Here is a 24,872-nt window from a genome sequence, read left to right on the forward strand (position 1 = left end):
TGCGAAAACACAAGCTAATAAAGTTATATTGTCGGTTGGAGTGCACATGAAGAGATTTTTGTTAGGTTACCCAAATTACTTTTTTGTTATAATTGGAGAGCAGCAGGTGTTGAATGTGTTGTGGGGTAACATTCCTGTTGCAAGTGATTTAAACCTAATTAAGAAACACTAAAAATATCATTAGCCATTAAAAAATTTCGAACTTTGAATTCAAAAAATAAATTCTACTAAATTATTATTTGTTTGAATTAGAGGTTGTTACAAATTATTGAGAATATCTTTTGGAGTTGATATCTCAACTTTGAGGGTGTTTGGCGAAGATTCAAGTTAATTTTGATTGGATTTTCATATTAAATCTCAAAGAAAATGAAAAACAATATTGTACAAAAAAGTTGTATGTATTTTGTATGTTGGGTGTATGTTATTTGTATGTTCAATATATCACTGGACATATAGTGACATAAACACGACATACAAAATACATACAAATGACATAAACAATACATACAATAATATAATTGTATGCAAGTTGTACGCACTAATAATTGAGAAGCGTGAAGTTCTATATTGTTGGGTTTGTGTTGCTCATATAACTGCTAAAATAATTTTGAAATTGAGATTTTAAGATTGAACCTACTTGGGTATGGGAACTATGAATACAAGCATGATCATAAGCTGCTAAACCTTGTTGGATCGAGAAATTTCGAACTCAAGTTTATTTACCCATCGATTTGGAGTATGAAAACTTGAAGAAGAGTTGTCTGACATTAAATAAAGCTTCGAGTTCAAAAACCAGGTTTTCGAAATTGGATTCGATTTTGAAATTAAAATTACTTTAAAGAGTTTATATCCAAATTTTCGTGCAATTTGGTGAAGATATCGAACAAAGTTAGTAGGATTTTCTGTTCTATATCAAAGGAAGAAGAACTTGCTACAGTTTGACTTAGTATATATTTTGTGAAAAAAGTATAGCTATTTGTCTAAAAAGAAAAAAAAACCTAGCTAATACCGGGTAAATGAGTATAATTTTGTATATATATGAAAAAAAATCCCCAAAAGAAATACACCTCCTTGAACACATGCTTAACCAAAAGGTGAAAGAACTAATTTCGAACCTCTTTATTTTCTTAATTCGGTTTGCAAGCCCATTGAAAAATATTACATTGTGTAAAACATGACAAGCCATACTTGTGTGAGGGTGTTTAGTATCCCCTCTCACCGTCACTCTCTCCCTCTCCCTTGCAGTACACTCCCCAAGCCAAATTACTGAAGTGCTGGAAGTACTTGTATCAACAATAACTCCATTTCTTTCAATCAAACAGATAGTGTGGTAAGCTGCAAACTCCAGCTAACATAGCTTTAAAGAAAATATTTTGGACTGCTGAACTTTAGATGAATTATGATTTACTATTGAAACTCCAAAAACCATTTCAACTAAAAATCATATTGGATGCATGATGTATGGAAAAGCCTTCAATACCTTTCTTCTTTTCCATTTCACTTACAAGGAGCAAAAATTAACACAAAGGAACTACAAATTGTTAGCTTTCATCTTATCCTCTTTAAAACAGTCAGGAATACAAGTATCACCCACTTTTCCCATTCCCGTCCATATGTACCGAAGACAATAGGCAAACAAAAAATCAGAATATGAATGTAGAAAAACAAAATTACACCATCATGCTAACTACTACTACATAAGCAAACCAAGCTGAACTCTTGACTTGGCTCTCTGGGAAGGATGATGACATACCCAAAAGTCCTTCATGACAGCTCTGTTATCACCCGTTCACATTTTTCTTCCAAAATCTTCACAGCTTCAGTAAACAGCACCTCAGGTGGCAATGCTCCAGTTGACTCTATAGTAACTAGAAAGATTCACGAGAAATAACATAAGTTATCTGAAGATCAAGCTATTTGATCGGGATGAATTAGCCCAGAATGGTAAAACATTTATCAGCAAGAAGCCCAGAATGGTGTTCATCCAGCTATTGAAAAAATATGCAAAAATTGCTCTCATGTTACAACCAACTTAAAGGACAAGAATCTGTTCTCATCTTGAACTTCAAAATATGTACAAAATTCTAACATATTACACTCAACCATACACTTTGAAATGCAGAATTTCAAAGTGATGAGAAAGTTGCAGTTATATTCTCAATACCTTAAAATCTCTGTGCACTATAACTTAATATCACAGACTGAAACAAAATTAATCTGCTAGAAGCAAAGGCAAAAAGGGTAGCCCGGTGCAACAAAGCATCCTGCATTCATGCAGGGTCCGGAGAAAGGCTGCACCCCTAGGGATGTGATATAGACAGCCTACCCTGATGCAAGCATTAGTGACTGCTTCCACGGCTCGAACATGTGACCTATAGGTCACACGGAGACAAAATACTAGAAGCAATTGAAAAAATACTAGTATTTACTACCATTATTTTCTTTGACAAAGTAACATATTATTATTATTATTATCTCACCACAATTACCTCCAAAACTCAAAAAGGGGAATCTTAATAGTCCAGTTTGTTGGTTACTTGAACTTTCGCCTTGTCCGTAGGGGGTTTCCTCACCTTGTAATCCCCTCCCCCATTACCCCTTCCCCTTCCCCTTCCCCTTCCCCCTTATGTATAACAAAACTAAAATGAAAATCCCAAAGAGAAATTGAAACTCAAAAATTTTGAATTTAAGATCACTCACAAGAAAGTAATCCCTCCGTCCCATATTAACAGTCGTGGTTACTAAATATAGTTGTCTCAAATTATTTGTCATTTTAGAAGTTCAAGACAAAATTGATTTTTCTTTTCCTTTTTTACCCTTAGTAATAATTGTTCTTGAAGATAGAGATAATACATAAATAGAATAAATATTCAATGAAGAGAGATTTTATCTTAAGACATAAATAAGGGTATAATAGTCTAATCCCTTTCCTAATTAATGTGTCTTGGGACATGTAAAAGAAAAACATGACAGATAATATGAGACAGAGGGAGTAGATAAATAAAGAGACAAGGATACAGAGGATTTTCTATTTAAAGGATGGTAAGAGCTTTGGAGGTCTCTGCATATAATACTCAACCTATTAAATACACTGCTATTACTACACTTACAGATGAAATGGTCTTTTACACGCCTCACTGCTACATTCTTATCCCAACCTTCCTCTCTGATGCATTCCCTGCAAAGGGTGCAAGCCCTTGGTCGTGCAACAGTAGCCCTTTTTTTACCTATACATTAATGCTTGTTAGAACAGTGGAAAGATCAACATTGCTTCAGCTTTATGTTTTGAACTTTGCAATTGGTGACCTAATTAAATCAACGACTGACAGATACATGTCACTTTACCTTTACCAATATCCTCGATATCGAACACCTTAACCGGACATTTCTTCACAAGTTCTTCTGCTTCATCATCTTCAATATCTCGCAATAATACAACCTTCAGTAACCAAACAAAAAGATTAAAACCAAGCATTTACTGAAATTGATCGACCACAATTTTAAGAAGTGAAATCTGAAAACTAACAGTCAGAAGGTATTTTCTATACACAAAAACGAATATGGTGAAAACATTTATTCACCTCAGGGAGCATCCTGTACCAAGCCGTAGCCACAGGAGACCACTTTGCATGCGTCTTACCCATGCCTTTAACAGCATGAACTTCTAGCTCGATCTCCTACAACGAAGGCATAAAAGTTCTCCAGAAGTAAATTAAACACCTTAATTTCTTAGAATTTTTACCACTAAAATATGACGGTAAATTTCGGTTTAACAGAGACAAATATGCAATATTTAAAACAAAACCAGAAAGCAAAAACATTTGTGGGATGAGTTAGTGCACCACGTAGAAGGAGTCAAAAGGTGTTTGTGCACTTTTCCATTCTTGGTCAGATGGTGAGATGGGTATTTTAGATCTTCAAAACTTTTGTATCAAATGGTTGTCAAGCAGTATCTTCATTTAGTAATGCAAAGAACAAAAAGGATATAAAAGCACTAGCAAAAGAGCACCTATAAGTTTGTGAAATAACAAAGGAGCAAAGAGTTGACGATCAAACAGTGATACTACAATGTTCAAAAGAAATAATTCAAACATTTTCTCTAGTAATTTTCTTCCTTTGTTTTTTTTCCTTTTTCAACAGAAAGCAGCATAAAAGAACATACATGACACAAAGGCTACCTGACCAGGTCCAAGTTTAGCTATAATGATATCTGCATCTCTGGGGGCAATTGGGTCATTCGAGAATTCTGGTAGAGAATCCTGACTACAGCTGAATGAAGTATAAGTTTTTGGTTTTGCAGACGAATTTGACGCTTGACTTTCTGTTCCTAATATGAATTCACTGCCATTGGGTAACCACTTTAGCTCACTAGACAAGACTGCAATTTGTAACACAAAAATGCAGAAAATTGATTAACTCGCATATGACTAGTGGCAATCAAATGAAGAATCACACACGAAAGAATAGACAATCGAAAACTAAATGAATAAAGCATACTAATAGTACCTCTAAGTCGCTCGCCACCTTTTTCACAAAGAGCATGGAGTTTGAAAACAATTGTATTCTTTTCATTAGGCACATCATTTTCTGGAAAACATAAACAAGTAATTAGTCACCATTATTCCCATCAAAAGCAAATCCTTCAGGGATTAGAAGGAAACACAGTAGTAACTACTAACTACTCATACGGTATTACAAGAAGATATAACACCTGACATATACTCAAACAGCCTTGGATCGATCTTAATTGGAATGAGACCAAGTCTGTGAGCAAGCACTTCATCTTGGATAATGGACGTATTGTTTGCAATAAGAACTTTTTCAATAGCCATAGTTGGTACCTGCATGACGAGGCAACATCGGAAATAAATAAATTTTATCACCTCAAATACCAAACACAATTTCAAGCAAGTATTCGGGCAGAGGAATTAACCCCAAAAAAGGCCATAATCCGTTCTGAGGAATAAAAATATATATGCCCCAATCATTCAGCGTTCTTGTCCTTTAATTAACCAATACATTTTTACCGGGGAGGAGGTAGAAGGTATGTCACGGATTCGGCTAAACCCAACAGCTTTAGTCCAAACTCTATATTTATACTAAGAAATTCACTGAATATGTAAAATATTAAACTTAAAACCCAGTTGCTAACACATAATATCGCTATCCTAAATTAGAACCCATAAAGTTCAAATCATAGCTCGGGCCTCTCCATTTTTATGGTCCAATAAAAAAGGCTTGCTAATCAGATGTGACTCCAGTACTAACTCATTTAAATAAGCTTCACAGTTTATCTAAAGAACAACACAAACAGTAAAACAAAACCAATAATGTGTGTGTGTGTAAGAGAGAGAGAGAGAGAGAGAGAGAGAGAGAGAGAGAGAGAGAGAGAGAGAGAGAGAGAGAGAGAGAGAGAGAGATGCGCACCTCAGCAATGAGGATTCTGCGAAAGGCGTTGGCAAGGGAAGGATCAATACCAATCATGTCAAACTCCAATTCGTCCTCATCAAGTGTCACAACTTCCACTTTGAAATTGTTGCGGAATTGCTCAAAGCGCACGCTGTTATCAACACCCATAGAAGCATAGGCACCTGAGTATTGTATATTCTGAGTATTAGTGGGAGCTAAAAAATCACACATAACGCGAGTCCTCTGGAGCTCAAGATGTGGGGGCAACTTCCCCTGCGGCACGTCTGGCAAATCCCATACTGAAATCTTTGCTATCTTAGTACAATCGATGCTCTCCCCTTGTGTCCATGTGCTCTCGCTCTCTGTCGGGGAACCCATTGTCCGGCTGAGAGTCTAAGGTTTAGGGTTTTAAGGAATCATAAATATTTTCTCTTTATATCTTCATTCTGAATCTTTTTAGGCGGATTGGCTAACAGGACAACACAAACCAAGGGCATTTGCATCAGTAGCCACATTTAGGGCTGCTGCTTAAAATAAGTCAACATTTGTATTTACAATATAGCCACTTGTATCGACGGCACACGACACAGGTAACATACACTATAAAAAAAAAAAAAAATTAAGTCCAATGGCTGAAATTTGAACTACTCACCACTCCTTTTTCTCACCTCCACAACCTTATTGAACAAATCATTGAATTCATTGAGGTGGGCCAATACAAACAGCCACTTCATAATCCAGTGCATTAGTTACGGGTTTCCGTGAACCCAGTAACTTTTGTTTAGATCTTGTATTTGTATTGAAAAATTTATTAAATGTATAAAAATATTTAGCTTGGAACACAGTCCATTAATTCAGTTATTATTGTATATTGACTTGAAATTTCGATAGAAACTCATAAACTTAAGATGCTGGATTCGCCTCTGATCGGACGGCGTTAATGCTATTTTCTCCAAACAATCTCTTCTATGTCATCATCTCAATGATTCTCTAGAGTCTGCGAAAAACTTTTACGTACAATTTGCGCCTGGATATGTTACTTTGTTTCTATATTTAGAAGATGGGTTCAAAACTTGTCGCCTTATTACCTTCGCAAAGTCATTTGCTTTTCTATGTGGCTTTAGTTCATATTGAATGAGGAGGCAGCGGAGAAATGGTTAAAATTTGAATATATTGTAAATTGTCTATGTTCTTTAACATCATTAAAAGTGGCTATATGACGTCGTTTCCACAACAGAATATGTTATTGGCAAGCAAATTTGGGATACTTCTACCACCAAGATTTAGGGGTCGTTTGGTTATCAGAATTGAAAAAATATATTTTTTTTATAATGATATTTTGAATAATTGTATTTTATTCTCTTGTCCAAAAACTCCAAACTTAATTTTCAAATAATAATTCTATAAATAGTTCTCTCAAAACTAAGTCCACACTTTAATAAAAAATATAGAACTAAAACAAGGCTAGAATAAGCACAAAACAAACCAAACTGTTTCCTAATACAAGCGCCACAAAAGAAGAAAAGGACAAAAGACTTGTTAATTTGTAGTTGTTCTTATCTAAGTATAAATAATACACGTACTCTTGTTATACATCATATTTTGTATTTTTTTTTTAAAACACCTAGATTCCTGTATATTATGTGAAAAGAAGGACCTCCAAGTATTTCCAAAAAACCTTGTCACGTTGCACTCACATTTTTGCATAAGAAATCAATATGAAGAATGTTGGAAGGAAATATCAGTATATGTACTAAATCTAGTGATGTTAAGAACACCTATGCAGGTAGCTAATGATGTCCAGGATTGTTCTTTTCATTTGCAGAAAGAGACACAACACAAGGAAAGGAAAACTATTTACCATGTTCGGAGGAGGCCCCTGAACCAATTTTTGGCTCCTATTGCAGTCAGGGTTCTATCATACATATTTTTTCTTTGGAAAATTTTGATTTAAGTTGGCTAAACTTTAGCGAATCTTTTTGTACTAAAAAGCCAAACTTTCTAAGTTATCATGCACTAATCCTGAAGCATTTTCTTCAATTAACATGATGCTTGTGTGTTGCAACGTTTTGCAATGCAGAAATTTACATTATGATGTTCCATAGATTAAAGTGAGTCCCAAATTAGATCTAACTTCTGTACCTACAAAAAAAAAGAAAAGGAAACAGGATGAAATAAAGAGCGGAAGAAATGCAGCTCAGACGACACTTGGATTGTGTTCTGAGGGTGAGTATTTGGAGTTATCATCTTCAGTACTCTTGAGTTTTTGAGGAGGTAAGCTGTGCTTCGGGAGCTGGTCACTCGCCTTTTCTCTTGATTCCTTTATGCTAAGGGACGTATAAACTGTCATTCCACCAAGAGCTGTAATGGCGCCACAAATACTTATCCACCCTGGATCTGAACCAAACAGGAAATATCCTCCTAGTAGGATCACACAAGTCTTGAATTGTCCTAAAACAACGTGTGATGTCGCTGATGTAGCTCTGCATAGAAAAGTTACGGTTTTACATGACAAAATAAGAAAGTTTCACATTAATAGGAAAATAGTGTCTCTCACCCAAGTGCTAAAGCTCCAGACCATTGCAAGAGAAAACCAAGTAAAGCTGAAATTAGAATAGCAGTCGTATTATGGACATCCCATTTGAAGGATAGCACTCCAGGAGGATCTAACCAAGGCATCAGAGCTACCAAGAAGAAAATTGTCACTGGGGTTGTCCTCCACATCAACCTGCGTTAAAACATTTGGTATTCATTAAGTATATTCAAGCACAAAGTCACTTGCTATCATAATGTATTTAAATGAAAAGAATAGAGAAGCACTTCTTACGCGAGAGCAGTCCAATTGGTTTGTTTCTGGAGACTTGACCAAAGAATTTTATTTACACCGCTTGGAACAATCCATGCTATTGCTATACAAGCCCCAAATAAATTAAATTCCAAGTCCGTGACAGTTGCAACTGCAACGCCTACTGACACGACAGCCAATGCCACAACCTGCAGCACCATTCTTTGAACTTAAATAGAAAATTCCAGGATGATGTTATCATGAAGGGCTATAATATGATTTGTCGATATTATTTGGTAAAGCTTTTACACGACTAACTTTGTGAAGAGATACGGTTTTCTTGAAAAGAAAGAACTCTGCAATGACAATGGTTGGAGTAACAGCAATTTTAGCCATCTGATAAAAACCCACACTGCACAAGTCGGGGCTAGTTAGGAAAAAGAAGTTGCCACAGGTTTGAGACTTGGAGAAAACGTTTACACTATGGGAACCTGTTATGCTTCAGACTTGCATTGGCAAGACCAGAGGCAAAAGCCATCACAACACCCAAAGAAAACAGTGAAGAAAATGGCGTTGATTTAGCGGGAGGAGAAGCTGGAAGCAATGACAAAGCCTTGAAGATGGCAAGTAGTATCCAAGCACAACAGTAGTGAATAAAAGTTAGGAAAATTGGAAAATTAAATCCAACTCTGCCCATAACCTGCAAAACATATTAACAAGCTTAGAAGCCAATAACATATTACACGCTAGACCATGTCAACAACAGTTAAAGACACTTTATTTGGGGTTACATATATTGCTACCATCCACAATCTATAAATATGGGAAAGAAAGCCATACAAGTTTGTTTCCCAATATTATTCCAACCGCAACCATGAAATTGAAGGTCATTGCCACAACTGGACCACAGAATCGTTGTTGTTGACGCTTTGCTCCTTCTGATGTTCGAAGCTCATTGTAGAGAGAACCTCTGAGTTCTTCCAATGCTCTACCTGGTTTAGAATAGAGCCATACCAGTAAGATTCAAACAATATAGCTTTTAATCAAGGCAAAAGCACAAGTTGTTCTGAATATTAGCAAAAATTATGTATAGTAAGTACTACTAAGCGGAGATAAATTATTGTCCAGGTAATGCCTTATTACCCAAAATGATGCAGAGCAATCAAAAAGCAGAAATCCTACAAGATATGTGTGGATGTCGCGCAGCTTAGCTTATGCATTATGGGTTCAACTGAACCAAGTATTTTTTAACGCCTAAACATATATATACATAGATATGCGTGTTTGTGTGAAACTTCACCAAAACGTCAACAAATACTAAATTCTAAACACATAATTCTGAAAGACCAATGAGCTTCACTCATCAAGGCATATAAACCCAATAATTGATTCTAAACCAAATGCTCGATAAACTTAGATACTCCTGATTAAGACAACAATATACAGCAATTTCTTGGAGCAAAGAAGTAGACTGCATTACTAAACTCAGACTCTAATTTCATAAAGATAATTAATGAACAGATTGTTAACTCCCAGTTTCCAGATATTAACACACGAAAGAATGTGTGCAAAATAAATTATATTTATGAAAACCTAAAACCCTGTTGACCCCTTAAAACATAAAGTATATAACAGGAACCGCAAGAATAACAATGCAAACAGAAGAGTGTATTTTAAGATCCTCAATTCTAACAAATTGAAAGGGGCAAATAGCGGACAAACCTGCTTCACCCGCATCACTATCTTTTCTCTTGATAAACCTTCTACTCTCATTTCCCAACAAAGAATCTACAAGGCCCATAACCCTCCTCACAAGAAATCGTTTACCAAAGGGAAGAATTCCTAGTGCATATGACAATAAATTAAGTGATAATAATGAAAACCACTATTTAGACTGAGAATGATTTCAAAATCTGATGAATGCGATGGCAAAATCTCAGAGATCTCATGAATGATATGGAGTATAAGGACTGTAGGAGAAAAAAGAATGAAAACTTTCTGTCACCAAACTCATGTGGATGTTTTTAAGGTAATATTTTGAGAATTGTTAAAGCCATGCAATTGCGTGAGATCCAAAAGTGATAACAGCCTACTCCACAAATTGAACTTTTGTGCATTCCAATAACATGACATTTTTCAGTACAAAGTAACTTTGTGGTTATACAAGATCATTTTCTCCCTAATTATAAAAATAAGTAAATAAATAAAATTGTTTGAGTGAGTAAATATATATATATATCTTGTGGAAAGAAACAAATATTAAGTATTAGTCAAATTAAAGAGTCTGAGCATTAGAGATAACACATAAATTTAAAAAAGAAATGGAGAATTGAATGTTTGAGCGGCAGAGGAGGAGGCAACAGTTCAGTACAAGAAGTGATCAAATCAAAGTAAGGTGCCGTAAGCAAAGCGAAGATCACGGATCTCAATCTCCACCAACGAGGTAAGATTTGGTATTCAAAACTTCCTTTCTTGGGCTTTTTTAAATTCTGTCGGTTCAAACTACTCAATAACACGGAACATCGTATCTTTTATTTGTAAGAAGGCGGGTTGCTGGGATGGTCCGAGTTTCATTTGGAAACAAAAAATGAAAATGATTAGATTGCAGCAGGAATATTGTGGATAGAGGATTTGAAATTACAGCCTAATAACTATAATTTCATCCTACATCACTTATATTATAAATAGGGGTGTACATGGACCGGGTTTGTTCGATTTTTATCAAAATCAAACCAAACCAACTATATCGGTTTGGATTGGTTCGTTTTTTTAGATTTTTTGGGGTTTTTTTATTGTATGAATATTATTTCAATCTTACTTTGTTAAATTTTTTATAAGTAAATATATGTTTAGTAAAAATTAAAAAAACTGACAAATATATGATCTATTAAAATATTCTTATGAAAGAATTTTCTTAATAACACATGATATTTATTTTTTAGTCGTCTTACAATAATTTTACGTTGATGTATACTTTAAAAGTTAATCGAATTTAATAATTAAACATAAAAATAAATATGAACCTATATAATGATATGTTCTATTTAATTTTAAATTATCGAAATGTCATTTCAAATTCAAAAAAGATATAAGAATTTAATAGATCTTGACATATGAATATCGAAGAACAAAGAGATTGACGCATTTCACTAACACTTGATAAGAAAGTGATCATATAACCCATTATTTAAAGTTAATAAATATGGAGCACTTCATATTTAACTAAATATTACATCCCATAAAAGAATCACAAATATTTCTAGATATTTTTTAAAGAAAATTCTATAAAAAGTCTTAAAAGTATATATAAAAATTATATATTTATATGTCGGTTTGGTTCAAATTTTTGTATTCAATACCAAACCAAATCAAACCAATCCTAATAGGGTTTTTTAATCGATTTGGTTTAACTTTTTGGTTTGGTGCGATTTTCCGATTCGGTTTGTACACCCCTAATTACAAGTCATCAAGACTATATAAATGAGCGGCTAAACGCAAAGGTAAAAGTAAAATGTTGCTTTAGGTCTCAAAAATTACTCCCATTTTATCTGTATTGTTATAAAACAATAAGATAAGAAGAAGAGTATTGCAGAGAAAAGTAGAGAGAGAATTCTTATTGATTTGGGATGACTTACAATAGAATAGAACCCTTCTATTTATAGTGAAAAAGTGACTTAGCCACCAAGTAACAAACCCTAAAATCTCTCTAAAATATAGACATTCACCTTAAATATAATTCTATTTATAACACCCCCCTCACACCCCCCCTTGAATGTCTATTCAATAGATAATGTGCCTCGTTAAAACTTTAACTAAAATAAAACTCAGTGGAAAAATAATTTTAGTGAAGGAAAAAGAGTATACATATCTAACAATACGCTTTTTGGTTGCTTCATTAAAAAACTTGCAAGAAAAACCAAGTGGGACAAAACCTTGTAAGAGAAAAAGAGTACAACGCGTATTAACTCCCCCTGATGAGAGCATCAATTCACATCTTTGAGCCTTCGTATTCTAATCTTGTGCACTAACTTCTTGAAGGTTGACGTCGGCAGAGATTTGGTAAATAAATCATCCATATTAACTCCAATGAATATGTTGCACCTTGAAATAATCATTCTTGATAGATATGTAATGTCTTCGTATAATGTCGTGGAATAGACTTTTCAATATCTCCATAGTGGTAAAAATTCTCTCTTTCATATTATCATGCTTATAGTTATAGCAAGATACATTTGTGCATAAATTACAGTGAGGATGTGGTACTTCAAGATCAAGAATTGGATATGTTTTAATCGATTTAAATCCTTCAGGGATTATCATATAAGTTAAGTCATATAAACCATATAAATAGGCTTTAGATGCATATCAAGTTTTATGTCATGCTAGACATATAAGATAGATAAAAGTGATTGTACCCACCATTGACTTTATATTTTCAAGTATTTGAACTGCATGTCCAAAACTACATGTCTTTCATATGAAATCAGTTCTACTTGAATCATTTCTCTGGACTTAAGATCCTCATATATATATATATATATATATATATATATATATATATATATATATATATATATATATATATATATATATATTTAGCACTATCATAGATGTTGTCGACGAATATTTTATATCAGTTCCAACCTTCTTCTTTTTTTTTCATAAAGACATAACATAGAGATCTCTTCGTTTATATTTTCATGTACCTAACCTCTCCTGAGATTTTATGAAGTGTTATGTCATGTGATGTTATAGATCACTTGCCTCCTTATTATGATTATTTTGATCATTTGCTCATCTTCTTTATCAAGAATTTTATTTGAAACCGATTTGTCTATACTCTTCAAGCGTACCATAGATTTTGTCCTTATAGGACTTATTCTAATAGGAGCATTTGCAGTGAGAATATAGTTACTTTCTTTGAGTCAGCAAATGCGTCCGGCATGCTTTGAAATATATTGCCAATGAATAATCTTTTTATGAACTTCAAGTTCATATTATCTTATTCGAGGATCTAGATGTAGAAATGATAATTCATTCCACGTAACGTTTTCTCAAATGTTTATCATCTCTCCCCCTCATGCTAGAAAAACTAACTTGCTTCCTCAACTTTGGGAACCCATCTTTGTGCGTTATGGTGTTAATCAAAATATACACCGTACATCAATAATAATAAGATAAAATTATTTGGTTCCTGACCCTGAACGAGTTGTGAGGAGAGAATGCAATATACTTTCGTGTATAATGTATATCAAACTAATATAGATAACTTTGTTCTCATAAGCAATAATTTAGCTATTAAGTGGAGGCAGTCAAAAATTTATTTTGCTAAACCAACTGTGATGTAAACCAACTTATCAAAATGAACTTTCTTGAATAGAAAATCTAGAAATTATGCTCTAAATTAAGTTATTGAGCAAGAAACATGGCATTCAAATTGCGGGTTGATAATAAACGCATATATAACCATCTCATAGATGCATTTTTATAAGGTTTACATGGCAGGTGAATGAGCCCATATTCACCTTTGATAAATTCCAGAATTCAAGGGATTCAATCTCAATTTTAGTTGGTATATTAATTAATGAGAACAAGAAACATATGAGAATTCATGAAGAATCTTCTTCAACACTTACTCATGTGAATTCTCATTTATTTTGCACATCATGCTTAAATCAAGATTGCTCAATAGGCCGTGCGTGATAAAATTATCTGTATCAGTAAACTTCAGGTTTACATTATGACATGTGCAATTATTAATTAAATTCTCAATTTACTATGACATGGGTATTATATATCAATAAACATCCAGTTTACTGTGTCATGTAATTTCACCATACTTTATGTATGTAGTACAAATAAGGCAATAAAGCGGGTAATATTTATATACATATTACCCTACTAAAGTTGTAGTAATATAAAGATATTAAATCTTCTCATTATTTATAGTCTCAATATAACCAACCGCTTTCGCGAATACTTTAGAAACTCAATAAGTTTTTTTGAGAATTACTACAACACAATGCCTTATTGATAATCAATTTTATTCCTAAAAAATAGTAGTAATTGGCTCTTCCAGATAGGGTTGCTTATCGGGCGGATCGGGCGGTTATTTACTCTTAACGGTTCGGCTTATCGGTTATCGGCTTTTAAATATATTAATCCGCTAGCCACACGATAAGATATCGGGCGGATTGGTATAGGTTTAACTATTATCGGGCGGTTTATCGGCCTAGCTCAATCTATATTACAGAGGACTATTTTGGTCCTTCATGTTACAATATATTAGTTGTTACACCAAAATTGACACCTCTAAACACTAGAGAAATCTGCTAGTGCCTACTAACGCTGCTTTCAGTTCAGACTATAAATATTGGAGCAATGAATGCAATTGCACATGACGCACATACCATTTTCATAAAGATCACATCGATACTAATTTAATATGTAAAGATCTAGATAAAAAAGATCTAAAGACAAAGTTGTAAAGATATTTAATTTACACATGCTTAAATAACTATTTGCTAGTACGTGATTAATCCATACACAGAAATAACAAAGAGTACAAAACTTTAATACACATATTTACACATGCTTATTAATCACCAATTTACTATCCATATATAGTAACCACTTGAAATCTTAACTGTTTTATAATAATGATGAATGGAGATTCTATTAACACTTAACACTTCCTAACATGGCAATTACACCTGTCAAAATGAGTCCAGAATACAACTAGAGATAAAATGGAAATTTAGACATAAAATCTATAACAATTGGAGACATCCACAAAATATAATTGTTGTAGCTAACGCCTAATAGTGCTTCAATTTCTGCAGCTTCAAAGTTCAAACAACAACCTAAGAGTCTTTGGAATCACTTTGCAAGAAATAACAAACTGCTAACATCCAACAGCCTAGCATTATATAACTCAAATGGTAGCAGACTTGAAATATGACAGCTTGAGGGCACAAGACTTTACAAAATGAGATCAATGAGTTTGCAGATACACCTTAAAATTTGAGCTAATTAGTAGAATTATATAAACTGTTGATCTAAAAATTCATATTTGTTGTTAATATATTAACATATTTATTAACATTGTATTACAATTCGAATTCTTACCAGATATATTAACAGTACACGTCAATTACGGAAGAGTCTTTTTCATTGCTGGCTAAATCTGAAGAAAATAAATTAAAATAATGAGTCGTGTAATAAATATAAGCATATCCACAACACTTATATACAACAAATATAGTAATAATATTATTACCTTATTCAAGCTGCTCGATTTTATCAATATCTTCCTCAACACTAACAGGTTGTTTTAATTTTTCATTTCGAAGCCAATCTTGAAGACACACTAGAGCTTGCACCAATTTAAGAGTTAATGAACTCCTAAATGAATCAAAAAGACATCCTCCCGTACTAAACGCACATTCGGATGCCATACTTGAAACCAGAACCGCTAATACATCACGAGCCATCTCCGCAAGAATAGAAAATCTAGCTGAGTTCAATTTTCACCAGAGAAGAACATCAAATTCTTTAGTGTCATCCTCAGTTTCTTCACCAAAATATTTATCTAACTCTGTTTTAGTATCCACACCTCCACTCCCACTTTTATATTTTTTTTATATCTTGCATTAGTGATTCTAAAAGTCCTGTATTTTGGGTGCTTACTTGACTGTCAGAAATCCCGGAAGTAGAAGTGTCCAATGAAGAACAATCTGAAGATGAAGCAAGCACGACACCTTTTGAGTTGGACTTTACATTCTCACTAAATAATAAAGTCATGTACTTCCTCCTTCTGCTTGTATAGTTACCCCCAGATCTTCACCACACATCTTTACAAGTGCATAACCAACTGATTCGAGCTTGCAACGTGGATCCAAAATACATGAGATGAAAATTATCTTGTTCATTTTCCCTGGATCACCCCAATACTTTTTAAACTTTTCCTTCATCTTTTTTGCCATTTCACTTAAAACAATATCTTCATTTGCTATTAATTGCTTCAAATAAACAGCAACTGCACAAATTTCAAGAAAATAAATATTCGATGTAACATAACGTGATCCAGATATTTTCAAAGTAAGAAGATAGAAGATTTCAAGAAACTTTGTAATTCTTTTTACATTCTCCCAATCACTACTCAAAAGGTCACCTGTAGGAATTCCAACTTCAATATAAGAATGCTCAAGATAATGTCTTAGGCCAATTTCACTAGATGCATAATGTGAAAATGCACTTTCAAATTCAACAGCCCTGCACAACATCAAGTAGGTGGAATTCCACCTAGTTGGAACATCCAAGCATAAAGTTTTTTTACAATTGAGTTGTTCATCATCAAAACATTCTTGAAACCTCTTCAACCTCGCAGGAGACTGCCTAACATATCTCACTGCATGCCTAATACGTTCAATAGACACTGAAGATTCTTTTAAATAATCCTGGACCATAAGATTCATGATGTCAGCCATACATCTCACGTGAAGGTGATTACCGTTCATCAAATTAGTTCCCATTTTTGTTAATTGCTTAGACAATTCTTTTACTGTCACATCATTGGAGCTTGCATTATCAACTGTGACAGTGAAGATCTTATTTATCCCCCACTCACGTAAGCACCTACCAATTTTATTTGCCATATCTTCACCTTTATTACTAACAATAGGACAAAAATTAATTTTTCTTTTATGCATATTCCTTTCACTATCAATTCAATGGGCAGTGATACACATATAATTGATTCTTTGTATAGAAGTCCAGGTATCAGTGGTAATACATACTCTTTGTTTCGTTTCTATAAAAGACCTCTTCAACTTTTGCTTTTCTTCATTAAAAAGATCAAAACAATCCCTAGTTATAGTACTACGGGAAGGGATCCGAAAATAAGGTTGCGCCACTTTCATAAAGTCTCTAAAACCTTCTTTCTCAACAAAGCTGAAAGGAAGCTCATCAACTATTACCATACGACATAACACCTTCCTACACTCTTCTTGATCAAATTTTCAAGTAACAACAGCTACGTCACCCTGACTACCCCCCAGAACAGATTGAAAACCTAAATTTGATTGTTTTTTATCAACAATAGCAGGGCGTTTAGGACATTTAAACATATGAGAAAGAAGTGTCGACATACCGTCTTTGGTCTTAAAACAATACTCAATAAAGCAATAGTCACATTTTGCTTTTGTACTCCCTTCAGAAATAATAATTTCTGTAAAATGATCCCACACAATAGACCATTTTTTCCTTTTTTGGTTATATTTGACTCCGTTGTTTCAGATTGGCTTAATGCATTTGAATTAGAAGCCCCACTTTCACCCATCATCTTATCACTTTGTATATTTTCAGTCATGCTATGAGTCACTACAACAAGAAAAGAAAAGGAATGAAAATAACAATTTCCTTAACAGATATTTAAACAGAAACTGTCAAAATTGATCTCAAAACAGCACAAGGCAGAGAAGGCAACAGTTGGAATTTCAACAAGAAAAGAAACTTACCATCTTCTACTCTGGGCTCTGGCTATGGCGAGAGGGAGAGGCGAGACGACGAATTGGCGAGTTGGCGAAAGGGAGAGGCGAGATGGAGAGGCGAGTTAGCGAGAGGGAGACGGTGAGTCTGCTGCTCTGGCTGCTGGGTGTAATACTGAAATTAACACTTTTAGACGTTAGGGTTTCTATTTTCTAATGTCTTAAATCTAAATGCCTAATAGAGTATTGGTAAAGAAGGGTACTGGACTACTGTAAAGAAACACTTTTAAGTTTTAACACTTCTGCTTGTATAATGACACGGCCCACGATAAGAAAGGGATTTTTATTACTTATTTAATATACATCTTACATATATATTCTTAACGGGTTAACGGATTATCTGTTAAGAAAATTAAATAATCCGTCCCCAAACCGATAAGTCGTTAATAAAAAAATTCAATCTGTTCCCCATCCGTTAAACCGTTAACCCGACACCAATAAGCCATTAAGCCATTTTTGCGGCTCGGTTTTCGGTTTCGGTTCAGTTTTGAACACCCCTACTTCCAAAGCTCTCAATTAATTTTGTACTACCATATATTCATCAACATTTATATAGTGAATATCTTTTAAAGAGAAAGTTATACTGTAATGACCCGGCCGGTCGTTTCGAGAGTTATAACCCCGTTTTCCCCATTTCTACTTTTTTTTATGTTATTCAGATATATTATGTTATATCGGGTTAGTTGGTTCGAGTCCGAAAGGAACTCGGAGTGAAATGAGACACTTAGGACCCGTTTGGCCATGAGTTTTGCCAAAATAAATTTGGAATTTATTTGGCAAACACATGTTTGACCATAAATTTTGCCCACATTTTGGCAAGATCCCAAATCCCAAATCCCAAAATCACCTCAATTGCTGATTTTGGGCCAAAACATGACCATTATATTTTTTAAAATTTTTAAATATTATCCCAAACTTTTATAGTTTGTAAAAGAGCCCATATTTAAATAATCACCTCAATTTCTGCTCTTGTTCCTGCTTCTTTCTTTGTATCTGCTCTCGAAAGAAACTGAGATTGATATCTACTCTGAGAAAGCTGTGACTACCCACTTGCAATTTGTCTTGCAAAAACATGGTTTAGCCGACGAAAATTTTTCACTAGCAGTGCCTTTCTTGCTTAACCCCAGCTTTCGCAAGATATTCGCTCATATGACCAAAAAAAATCAAGTTGAATGGTTTAACGACTTAAAGAAAAATTGAGCTAACTGTTATTTTTATTTTGTTATGTTGTACTCTAATGCGTTGATGCTAATTATTTTAGTTGTACGTTGTGGTGTAGGCATGATTGTAATCTGAGTAATGACTTCCTATGTGTAATATGAGTAATGACTTCCTATGTGTAATCTGAGTAATGAAGTTTATGTATATACATGATAGCAAGTTTATTTGTTGGGTATTTGTGATAGTTTTTAGAACTTGTGGGTATAAGTCATATTTCATATTTTTTCAAATAAAAAGTGAAATATGTTTTGAAAAATCATGTCCAAACACATTTTCATCTTCAAATCAAACTTCACCCAAATCAGAATTTTCAAAACAAATTTGAGAATTTATGGCCAAACGCTAGCTTAGTCTCATAATTGAAAATTTTAAGTTAGAAAAGTGAATCAGATATGGACCTATGTGTAAACGATCTCGGATTCGAATTTTGATAATTCCAATAGCTCCGTATGGTGATTTTGGGCTTAGGAGCGTGTCCGAAATATTATTTGGAGGTCCGTAGAGGAATTAGGCTTGAAATGCCGAAAGTTTAATTTTTGAGAAGTTTGACCGGGGGTTGACTTTTTGATATCGGGGTCGGAATCCGATTATGAAAATTGGAATACCTCTGTTATGTCAATTATGACCTGTGTGCAAAATTTTAGGTCAATCGGATGTGATTTGATAGGTTTCGGAGTCGTTTGTAGAAATTAGAAATTTCAAAGTACATTAGGCTTGAATTGGGGTGTAATTCTTGGTTTTAGCGTTGTTTGAGGTGATTTGAGGATTCGACTAAGTTCGTATGATGTTTTAGGACTTGTTGGTATATTTGGTTGAGGTCCCGAGGGCCTCGGGTGAGTTTCAGATGGTTAACGGATCAAAAAATTGAACTAGAACAGCTGCTGCAATTTCCTTCTGTTGGAAATTGCTTCTGCCAGATTCGAGCCCAGAAATCGAGCCCAGGGTCTAGGGCCACGATCGAAGCCATGATCGAGCCCAGAGTCGAGGGCCACGATCGAAGCCATGATCGAGCCCAGAGTCGAGGGTCACGGTCGAAGGCCGGGTCGAAGACAGGATCGAAAGCCTAGGATCGAGAACCAGGATCGAAGGCCTAGGATCGAGAACTAGGATAGAAGGCCTAGGATTGAGAACTAGGATCGAGGGCCAGGATCGAGGACCTCGATCAAAGGCCAAGACCGAGGCAGAACCGAGGTTGTCTAGGCAGAATTATAAAAAAATAGGAACTTCGTCCCATTTGCCATTTTTGACAAATTGGAGCTTGAGGAGAGGCGATTTTGATATATTTTCAAGGAAAACTTGAGGTAAGTCCCTTGTGAAAATTTCTACTCCATAATATTGAATTATCATCAAATAATCCGACTAGATTACATGATTTTGAGGTGTAAATCGGAGATTGGAACTTAAAAATTTGGAAATAAGATTTGTAGATTTGAGGGTCGAGTTGAGGTCGGATTTTGGTAAAATTGATATGGGTAGACTCGTGGTTGAATGAGCTTTCGGATTTTGTATCTTTTGTTGGGTTCTGAGTCGTGGGCCCCACAAGCGATTGTTTTTAGCCAATTTTGGGTTTTGGTATAATTTTAAAGCTTTTCTTGTGGAATTCATTCCATTAGCGTATATTGATGGTATTATACTGATTGTGAATAGATTTGGAGCATTTGGACGCCGAGTCCAGAGGCAAGATCATTGCGGGATAGAGATTTGACCGGTTTGAGGTAAGTAACGATTGTAAATCTAGTCCTGAGGGTATGAAACCCCGGATTTCGTATCATTCTACTATTTTGAAGTGACGCACATGCTAGGTGACGGGCGTGTGGGCGTGCATTGTTGGGGATTTGTGACTTGGTCCGTCCCGTAGCAACTGTAAAGTTGCATACTTTGTTGAAACCATTGATACTTATATGTTTTGGAAAGATTTTCTGTAAATTGGGCTGAATGCCATGTTTGGGCCTTGCGCCAATGCTGTTTGAACCCTTAGGGGCTGTTTCTTACCATCCTCTCACTGTTTTCAGTTGAAAATCTATACTCAGTCATGTTTATACTTGTTTACTGCATAACTCAGTGTTATGACTCTATTTTGATGCATATAAATGTTTTGGGCCGAATTCCCTGTTTTACTGAAATGCCTGAGTGGCTTGATTTGTGAGGATGAGTGTGGATCGGGGCTGCCCGCCTACAGCTTACTTTATGACTGAGTGAGGCCGAGGGCCTGATTGCTGAGGATGAGTGTGGATCGGGGCTGCCCGCCTGCAGCATACTTATGACTGAGTAAGGCCGAGGGCCTGATTGGTAAGGATGAGTGTGGATCGGGGCTGCCCACCTGCAGCATACTTTATTATTATGGCACGTGAGTTGTCAGTGCAGATTATAGCTCTTGGGCTGAAGGAGCCCCTCCGGAGTCTGTACACACCCCCAGTGAGCACAAGTACCTACTGAGTGCGAGTGCCGAGTACCGAGTGCTGAGTGACTGGGAGGCATGAGTGATTGTGAGGTATGCCCGAGTGGCAAGAGTGATTGTGAGGTATGCTCGAGTGGCAAGAGTGATTGTGAGATATGCCCGAGTAGCACGAGTGACTGTGAGGTTTGCCCAAGGGGCTGTATATGAGTGATGTTTTGCCCGAGGGGTTGTTTATAATTTCATCATTTTTGCTCACCTTTGCATTGAGCATTTGTTTGAAAAACTGTTGGAAAAATGTCTCTAAATGATTTTTTTTACTGGAACTGGGTTTAAACTAGTTAATTTGATTCAAATCCTGATTTTTAAAGGCATGTGGTATTTTACTGAGATTTTCTGACATGAACGTTATATGCTTCATTGCTCGTCACTACTGCTCAGTCTTTATTTATTGTTATTACTTATTGAGTTGGCGTACTCACGTTACTCCCTGCACTTTGTGTGCAGATCCAAGTGTAGCTGGACACGGTAGCGATTATTGAGTGTTCTGGTTGCAGATTTTCTTGGAGATAGCAAGGTAGCTGTTTGGCGATCGCAGCCCCTGCTCTTCTCCCTCTTATCTTTCTCTAGTTGTATTTAGCTATTTTCCGGGTTAAGTTAGCCTTGATATTGTTAGACAGATTGTAGTATATGTTCATGACTAGTGACACCCCGATGTCGGGCTTTTCTTTTCCGCACTTCTGTTTTTCTTTGATTTGAACTCTTTAAATGGAGATTTTATGTTAAATAACCTTGAAATTATCTTTGAAACGAAAATATCGGTTTGTTTTGGAAATGAGTCGGCTTGCCTAGTTCCATGATAGGCGCCATCATGACAGAGGTTAGTTTGGGTTGTGACAGATTGGTATCAAAGCCTAGGTTACATAGGTCTCACGAGTCATGAGCGGGTTTAGTAGAGTCTTGCGGATCGGTACGGAGACGTCTGTACTTATCTTCGAAAGGCTGCAGAACTCTTAGAAAAATTTCACTTTCTTGTATTCTATCGTGCAAAAATGATTCAGCTTGAGACATAACTTTTTGAATTCCTTTCACGCATCTCGTATGCGCACATGAGCGCTCGGTATCAGTTGTGCATTGCCGGCTTGTGATTCTATGAACAAGGTTGAGATGTGTATTCTGTGTTATGGTGGTGGGCCAGTCTGGAGGAATTGAGGCCATGATTAGACCGCAACTTCTCGGTAGCTTCAGTTGTAACCTATACATTTGGACTCATATGTCCGATAATGTCCCTACGAGTTGAATTGTAGCTCGATGAGCAGTGGAATGGCTTTGTGGTAAGTATGACGTAACTGCTGGAAGTGTTAAGACTATATGAGTGTGACGAGAAGTGTTTTCTTTAAATGTAAAGGAAGGCCATTGGGTGCTTGGATTTTTATTTTGATGCGACGTACCATCTCGAGTGTGAATGTTTTGAAGGATCTTTCACGTTAAATTTTGGGGCAAATTAAATTCTCATGTCTGTCAATGAGTTTGAACTCAAGAAGAGTAAGTGGTTGTGTAGTAGTGGTGGTTACGAATGGGTATTTTGATATTGATAGCTCGGGAAAGATAATCTTTGAAGAGACTTAGAGTCAGTAACATTTTATTGGTTCAGGTGCGACAGAAATACATTTCGATTTGATGCAGCAGTTGGGTAGCAAAGTATGAGGGAAGACATGACGGGAAGTGTTTCACGGTGGTTGAAGTACTAGAAGTCAAGTAGGAGAAGTAGAGGTTGAGAAGTTTCTTAAAGGAGATGATTTAACCAAAGTAAGAGTGGCAGATTAGCATATGAATTCACTAGTAGGGTAGTCGTGTGCCTTGAGAAAGTGTAGAATGGTTTGGAATCGTGTTAGTATTTGAACCAGCCTGCAGACTCTATTTGGAGTGATGGTTAGTGTACAAAGGAAAATTGAATATGGCAGAAAGGAGTGTGTTTGAAATGAATAGAGGCGTAAAGTTCTGATTATCGTGTCAGGTGCAATATGACTTGAGTTCGGAAGGTATTGTTGACGTACAGTTGATGTCAATAGGGAAAGTGCAGACTTATACAAATGGTGGGCGAGCATGAACTCAGGAGAATTTACGGATTCAGTGGTCGTTGCACTTAGTGCAGTGTCATTGGGAGATGTCGGTAAGGAATTCCACATGTGGATTATCTTCTATGTGCAGCTAGCGGTGGAGTGATATTGATGAAGCTTTGCGAGGAATATTACTTGCTACCCAGTAGTAGGTCGCGTGTGTGATTTTGGCTGGAGATTCAGAATGTTCATGAAAGGCTTAATAAAAGACTTCGAGAAGTCTGGCAGGTTAGCGGAGCGAGACCTTGGTAATTGAGAAGGAGAAATCCTTACGGGTTCTAATTTTATATAATTGCAGCTTAAGGCTAAGTGGGGGAGTCTGCTATCGACGAGTTAATTACACAGTTATGGGTCGTATTAGTTTCGGTTCGGGGTATACCGGTAAAGCAGTTATGACTTGCAGAGGTCGAGGTCGAGGATGACTCGGGTAAAGGAATTTCTGGACACAAGTTGTATTACACTCTATGGTTATAGGAGGACCATAAAATAATTGAGTGGTTATTCACAGAGAATGTAGTGTACATGAAGCGGGAATTTGCTCGGTTGCGTAGGAGTGTGGGTTACTCTTTATTCCCTTGGGTGTTGGTGTGCTAATGGGGCACAGGTCATTTCGGTCCGTTTGGTCGGTTAATTCGAGAATGGTTACAATGGATTCAAGATTTATAAATATGGCTAGAAAACTGGGAGTTGCATTGAACAGTTTTGAGACTAGTGGCATCTTATATCATTGTGAAGTATGCATTTTAGTATCAAAAAGGTGAAGGAAACAGTTTTAGATTCACATAAAGTCTCTTCAAAGTAAGCATTTTTGGTTGTGGAACCTTTGGAATACATAAAAAGGGAATTCAGCGGCTTATAAGCCTTAGGGCGGTGTGATTCTATGCTAGAGTTCGCGGGGCAAGTTTTAGTTAAGGATAGTAGTGTTCTAATAAGGAAATAAAATAGCAATTTGAAGGCAATTTGGAAAGGACTTGGGGAAATGGGACAGTTTGGAAGTAGGTTGGGGTAGCACAGTAATGGGTATGATCGGTTATTTATGTACTTATGACGTGGCTAGTATCTACAGGTGCTTCGTGGCAATGCTCCCGGATTTGGTAACCTGTGTGGCTTGGTGAAGTTAGAGGAATTCGGTTTAGATAGCTTGATTATGTGCAAATGGATTTCAAAGTGTTCATGATAGGTTCTACCATGGTTTAAACCGGATAATTTCTATCGATGTACGGACGTGTTGTGTGTTATGATTTTCTCCTAGAAAGAAGCAAGAAAGAGGTTTCTGACTAATAAGATATGTAATTGCTAGTGACTCAGAGTTGATAATGGAATTCTTATGCTTGTCACATGATGGCATAATAGATGTGGTGTGTTGTGCGGGAATAGGATTTACATGTACCAGG

At 35.7% G+C, this 24,872-nt stretch overlaps 3 protein-coding genes across 3 annotated transcripts; all 3 read right to left on the reverse strand.

The window, feature by feature from the left end:
- Positions 1-1,460: 1,460 nt before the first annotated feature.
- On the reverse strand, positions 1,461-5,855 carry LOC104093336 (uncharacterized). The gene is made up of 8 exons (XM_033655396.2): positions 5,428-5,855; positions 4,712-4,841; positions 4,507-4,587; positions 4,179-4,378; positions 3,582-3,677; positions 3,346-3,439; positions 3,111-3,227; positions 1,461-1,868 (listed from the first exon to the last, which is right to left on the reverse strand). The coding sequence occupies exons 1-8, from the start codon at positions 5,785-5,787 to the stop codon at positions 1,765-1,767; spliced, it is 1,182 nt and encodes a 393-aa protein (XP_033511287.1). The 5' UTR covers positions 5,788-5,855; the 3' UTR covers positions 1,461-1,764.
- A 1,571-nt stretch (positions 5,856-7,426) lies between these two features.
- LOC104093337 (nucleotide-sugar uncharacterized transporter 2) lies at positions 7,427-10,694 on the reverse strand. The gene is made up of 8 exons (XM_009599062.4): positions 10,566-10,694; positions 9,917-10,036; positions 9,035-9,186; positions 8,686-8,894; positions 8,513-8,606; positions 8,237-8,403; positions 7,967-8,137; positions 7,427-7,892 (listed from the first exon to the last, which is right to left on the reverse strand). Exons 2-8 carry the CDS (start codon positions 9,993-9,995, stop codon positions 7,607-7,609), a joined length of 1,158 nt encoding a protein of 385 aa, XP_009597357.1. The 5' UTR covers positions 9,996-10,036; positions 10,566-10,694; the 3' UTR covers positions 7,427-7,606.
- Positions 10,695-15,993: 5,299 nt separating this feature from the next.
- Positions 15,994-16,851, reverse strand: LOC138893797 (zinc finger BED domain-containing protein RICESLEEPER 2-like). The gene has a single exon (XM_070178461.1). It carries the CDS (start codon positions 16,849-16,851, stop codon positions 15,994-15,996), a length of 858 nt encoding a protein of 285 aa, XP_070034562.1.
- Between the last annotated feature and the right edge of the window lie 8,021 nt (positions 16,852-24,872).

Source organism: Nicotiana tomentosiformis, chromosome 6 (assembly GCF_000390325.3).
Source record: "Nicotiana tomentosiformis chromosome 6, ASM39032v3, whole genome shotgun sequence".
Classification (NCBI taxonomy): Eukaryota; Viridiplantae; Streptophyta; class Magnoliopsida; order Solanales; family Solanaceae; genus Nicotiana; species Nicotiana tomentosiformis.

What these genes read in the sequence shown, in the direction of transcription:
- LOC104093337 (XM_009599062.4), bottom strand. Translation starts at nt 9,995, where the DNA reads ATGGGCCTTGTAGATTCTTTGTTGGGAAATGAGAGTAGAAGGTTTATC. An exon ending in GCAAGTCTGAAGCATAACAG is followed by an intron (nt 8,607 to 8,685) that starts GTTCCCATAGTG and finishes CGACTTGTGCAG; the next exon opens with TGTGGGTTTTTATCAGATGG. An exon ending in AAACCGTATCTCTTCACAAA is followed by an intron (nt 8,404 to 8,512) that starts GTTAGTCGTGTA and finishes ATGGTGCTGCAG; the next exon opens with GTTGTGGCATTGGCTGTCGT.
- LOC138893797 (XM_070178461.1), bottom strand. Translation starts at nt 16,851, where the DNA reads ATGGCAAATAAAATTGGTAGGTGCTTACGTGAGTGGGGGATAAATAAG.
- LOC104093336 (XM_033655396.2), bottom strand. Translation starts at nt 5,787, where the DNA reads ATGGGTTCCCCGACAGAGAGCGAGAGCACATGGACACAAGGGGAGAGC. An exon ending in CTAAACTTGGACCTGGTCAG is followed by an intron (nt 3,678 to 4,178) that starts GTAGCCTTTGTG and finishes CCTTCGTTGTAG; the next exon opens with GAGATCGAGCTAGAAGTTCA. An exon ending in TGTAAAAGACCATTTCATCT is followed by an intron (nt 1,869 to 3,110) that starts GTAAGTGTAGTA and finishes GAATCTTTCTAG; the next exon opens with TTACTATAGAGTCAACTGGA.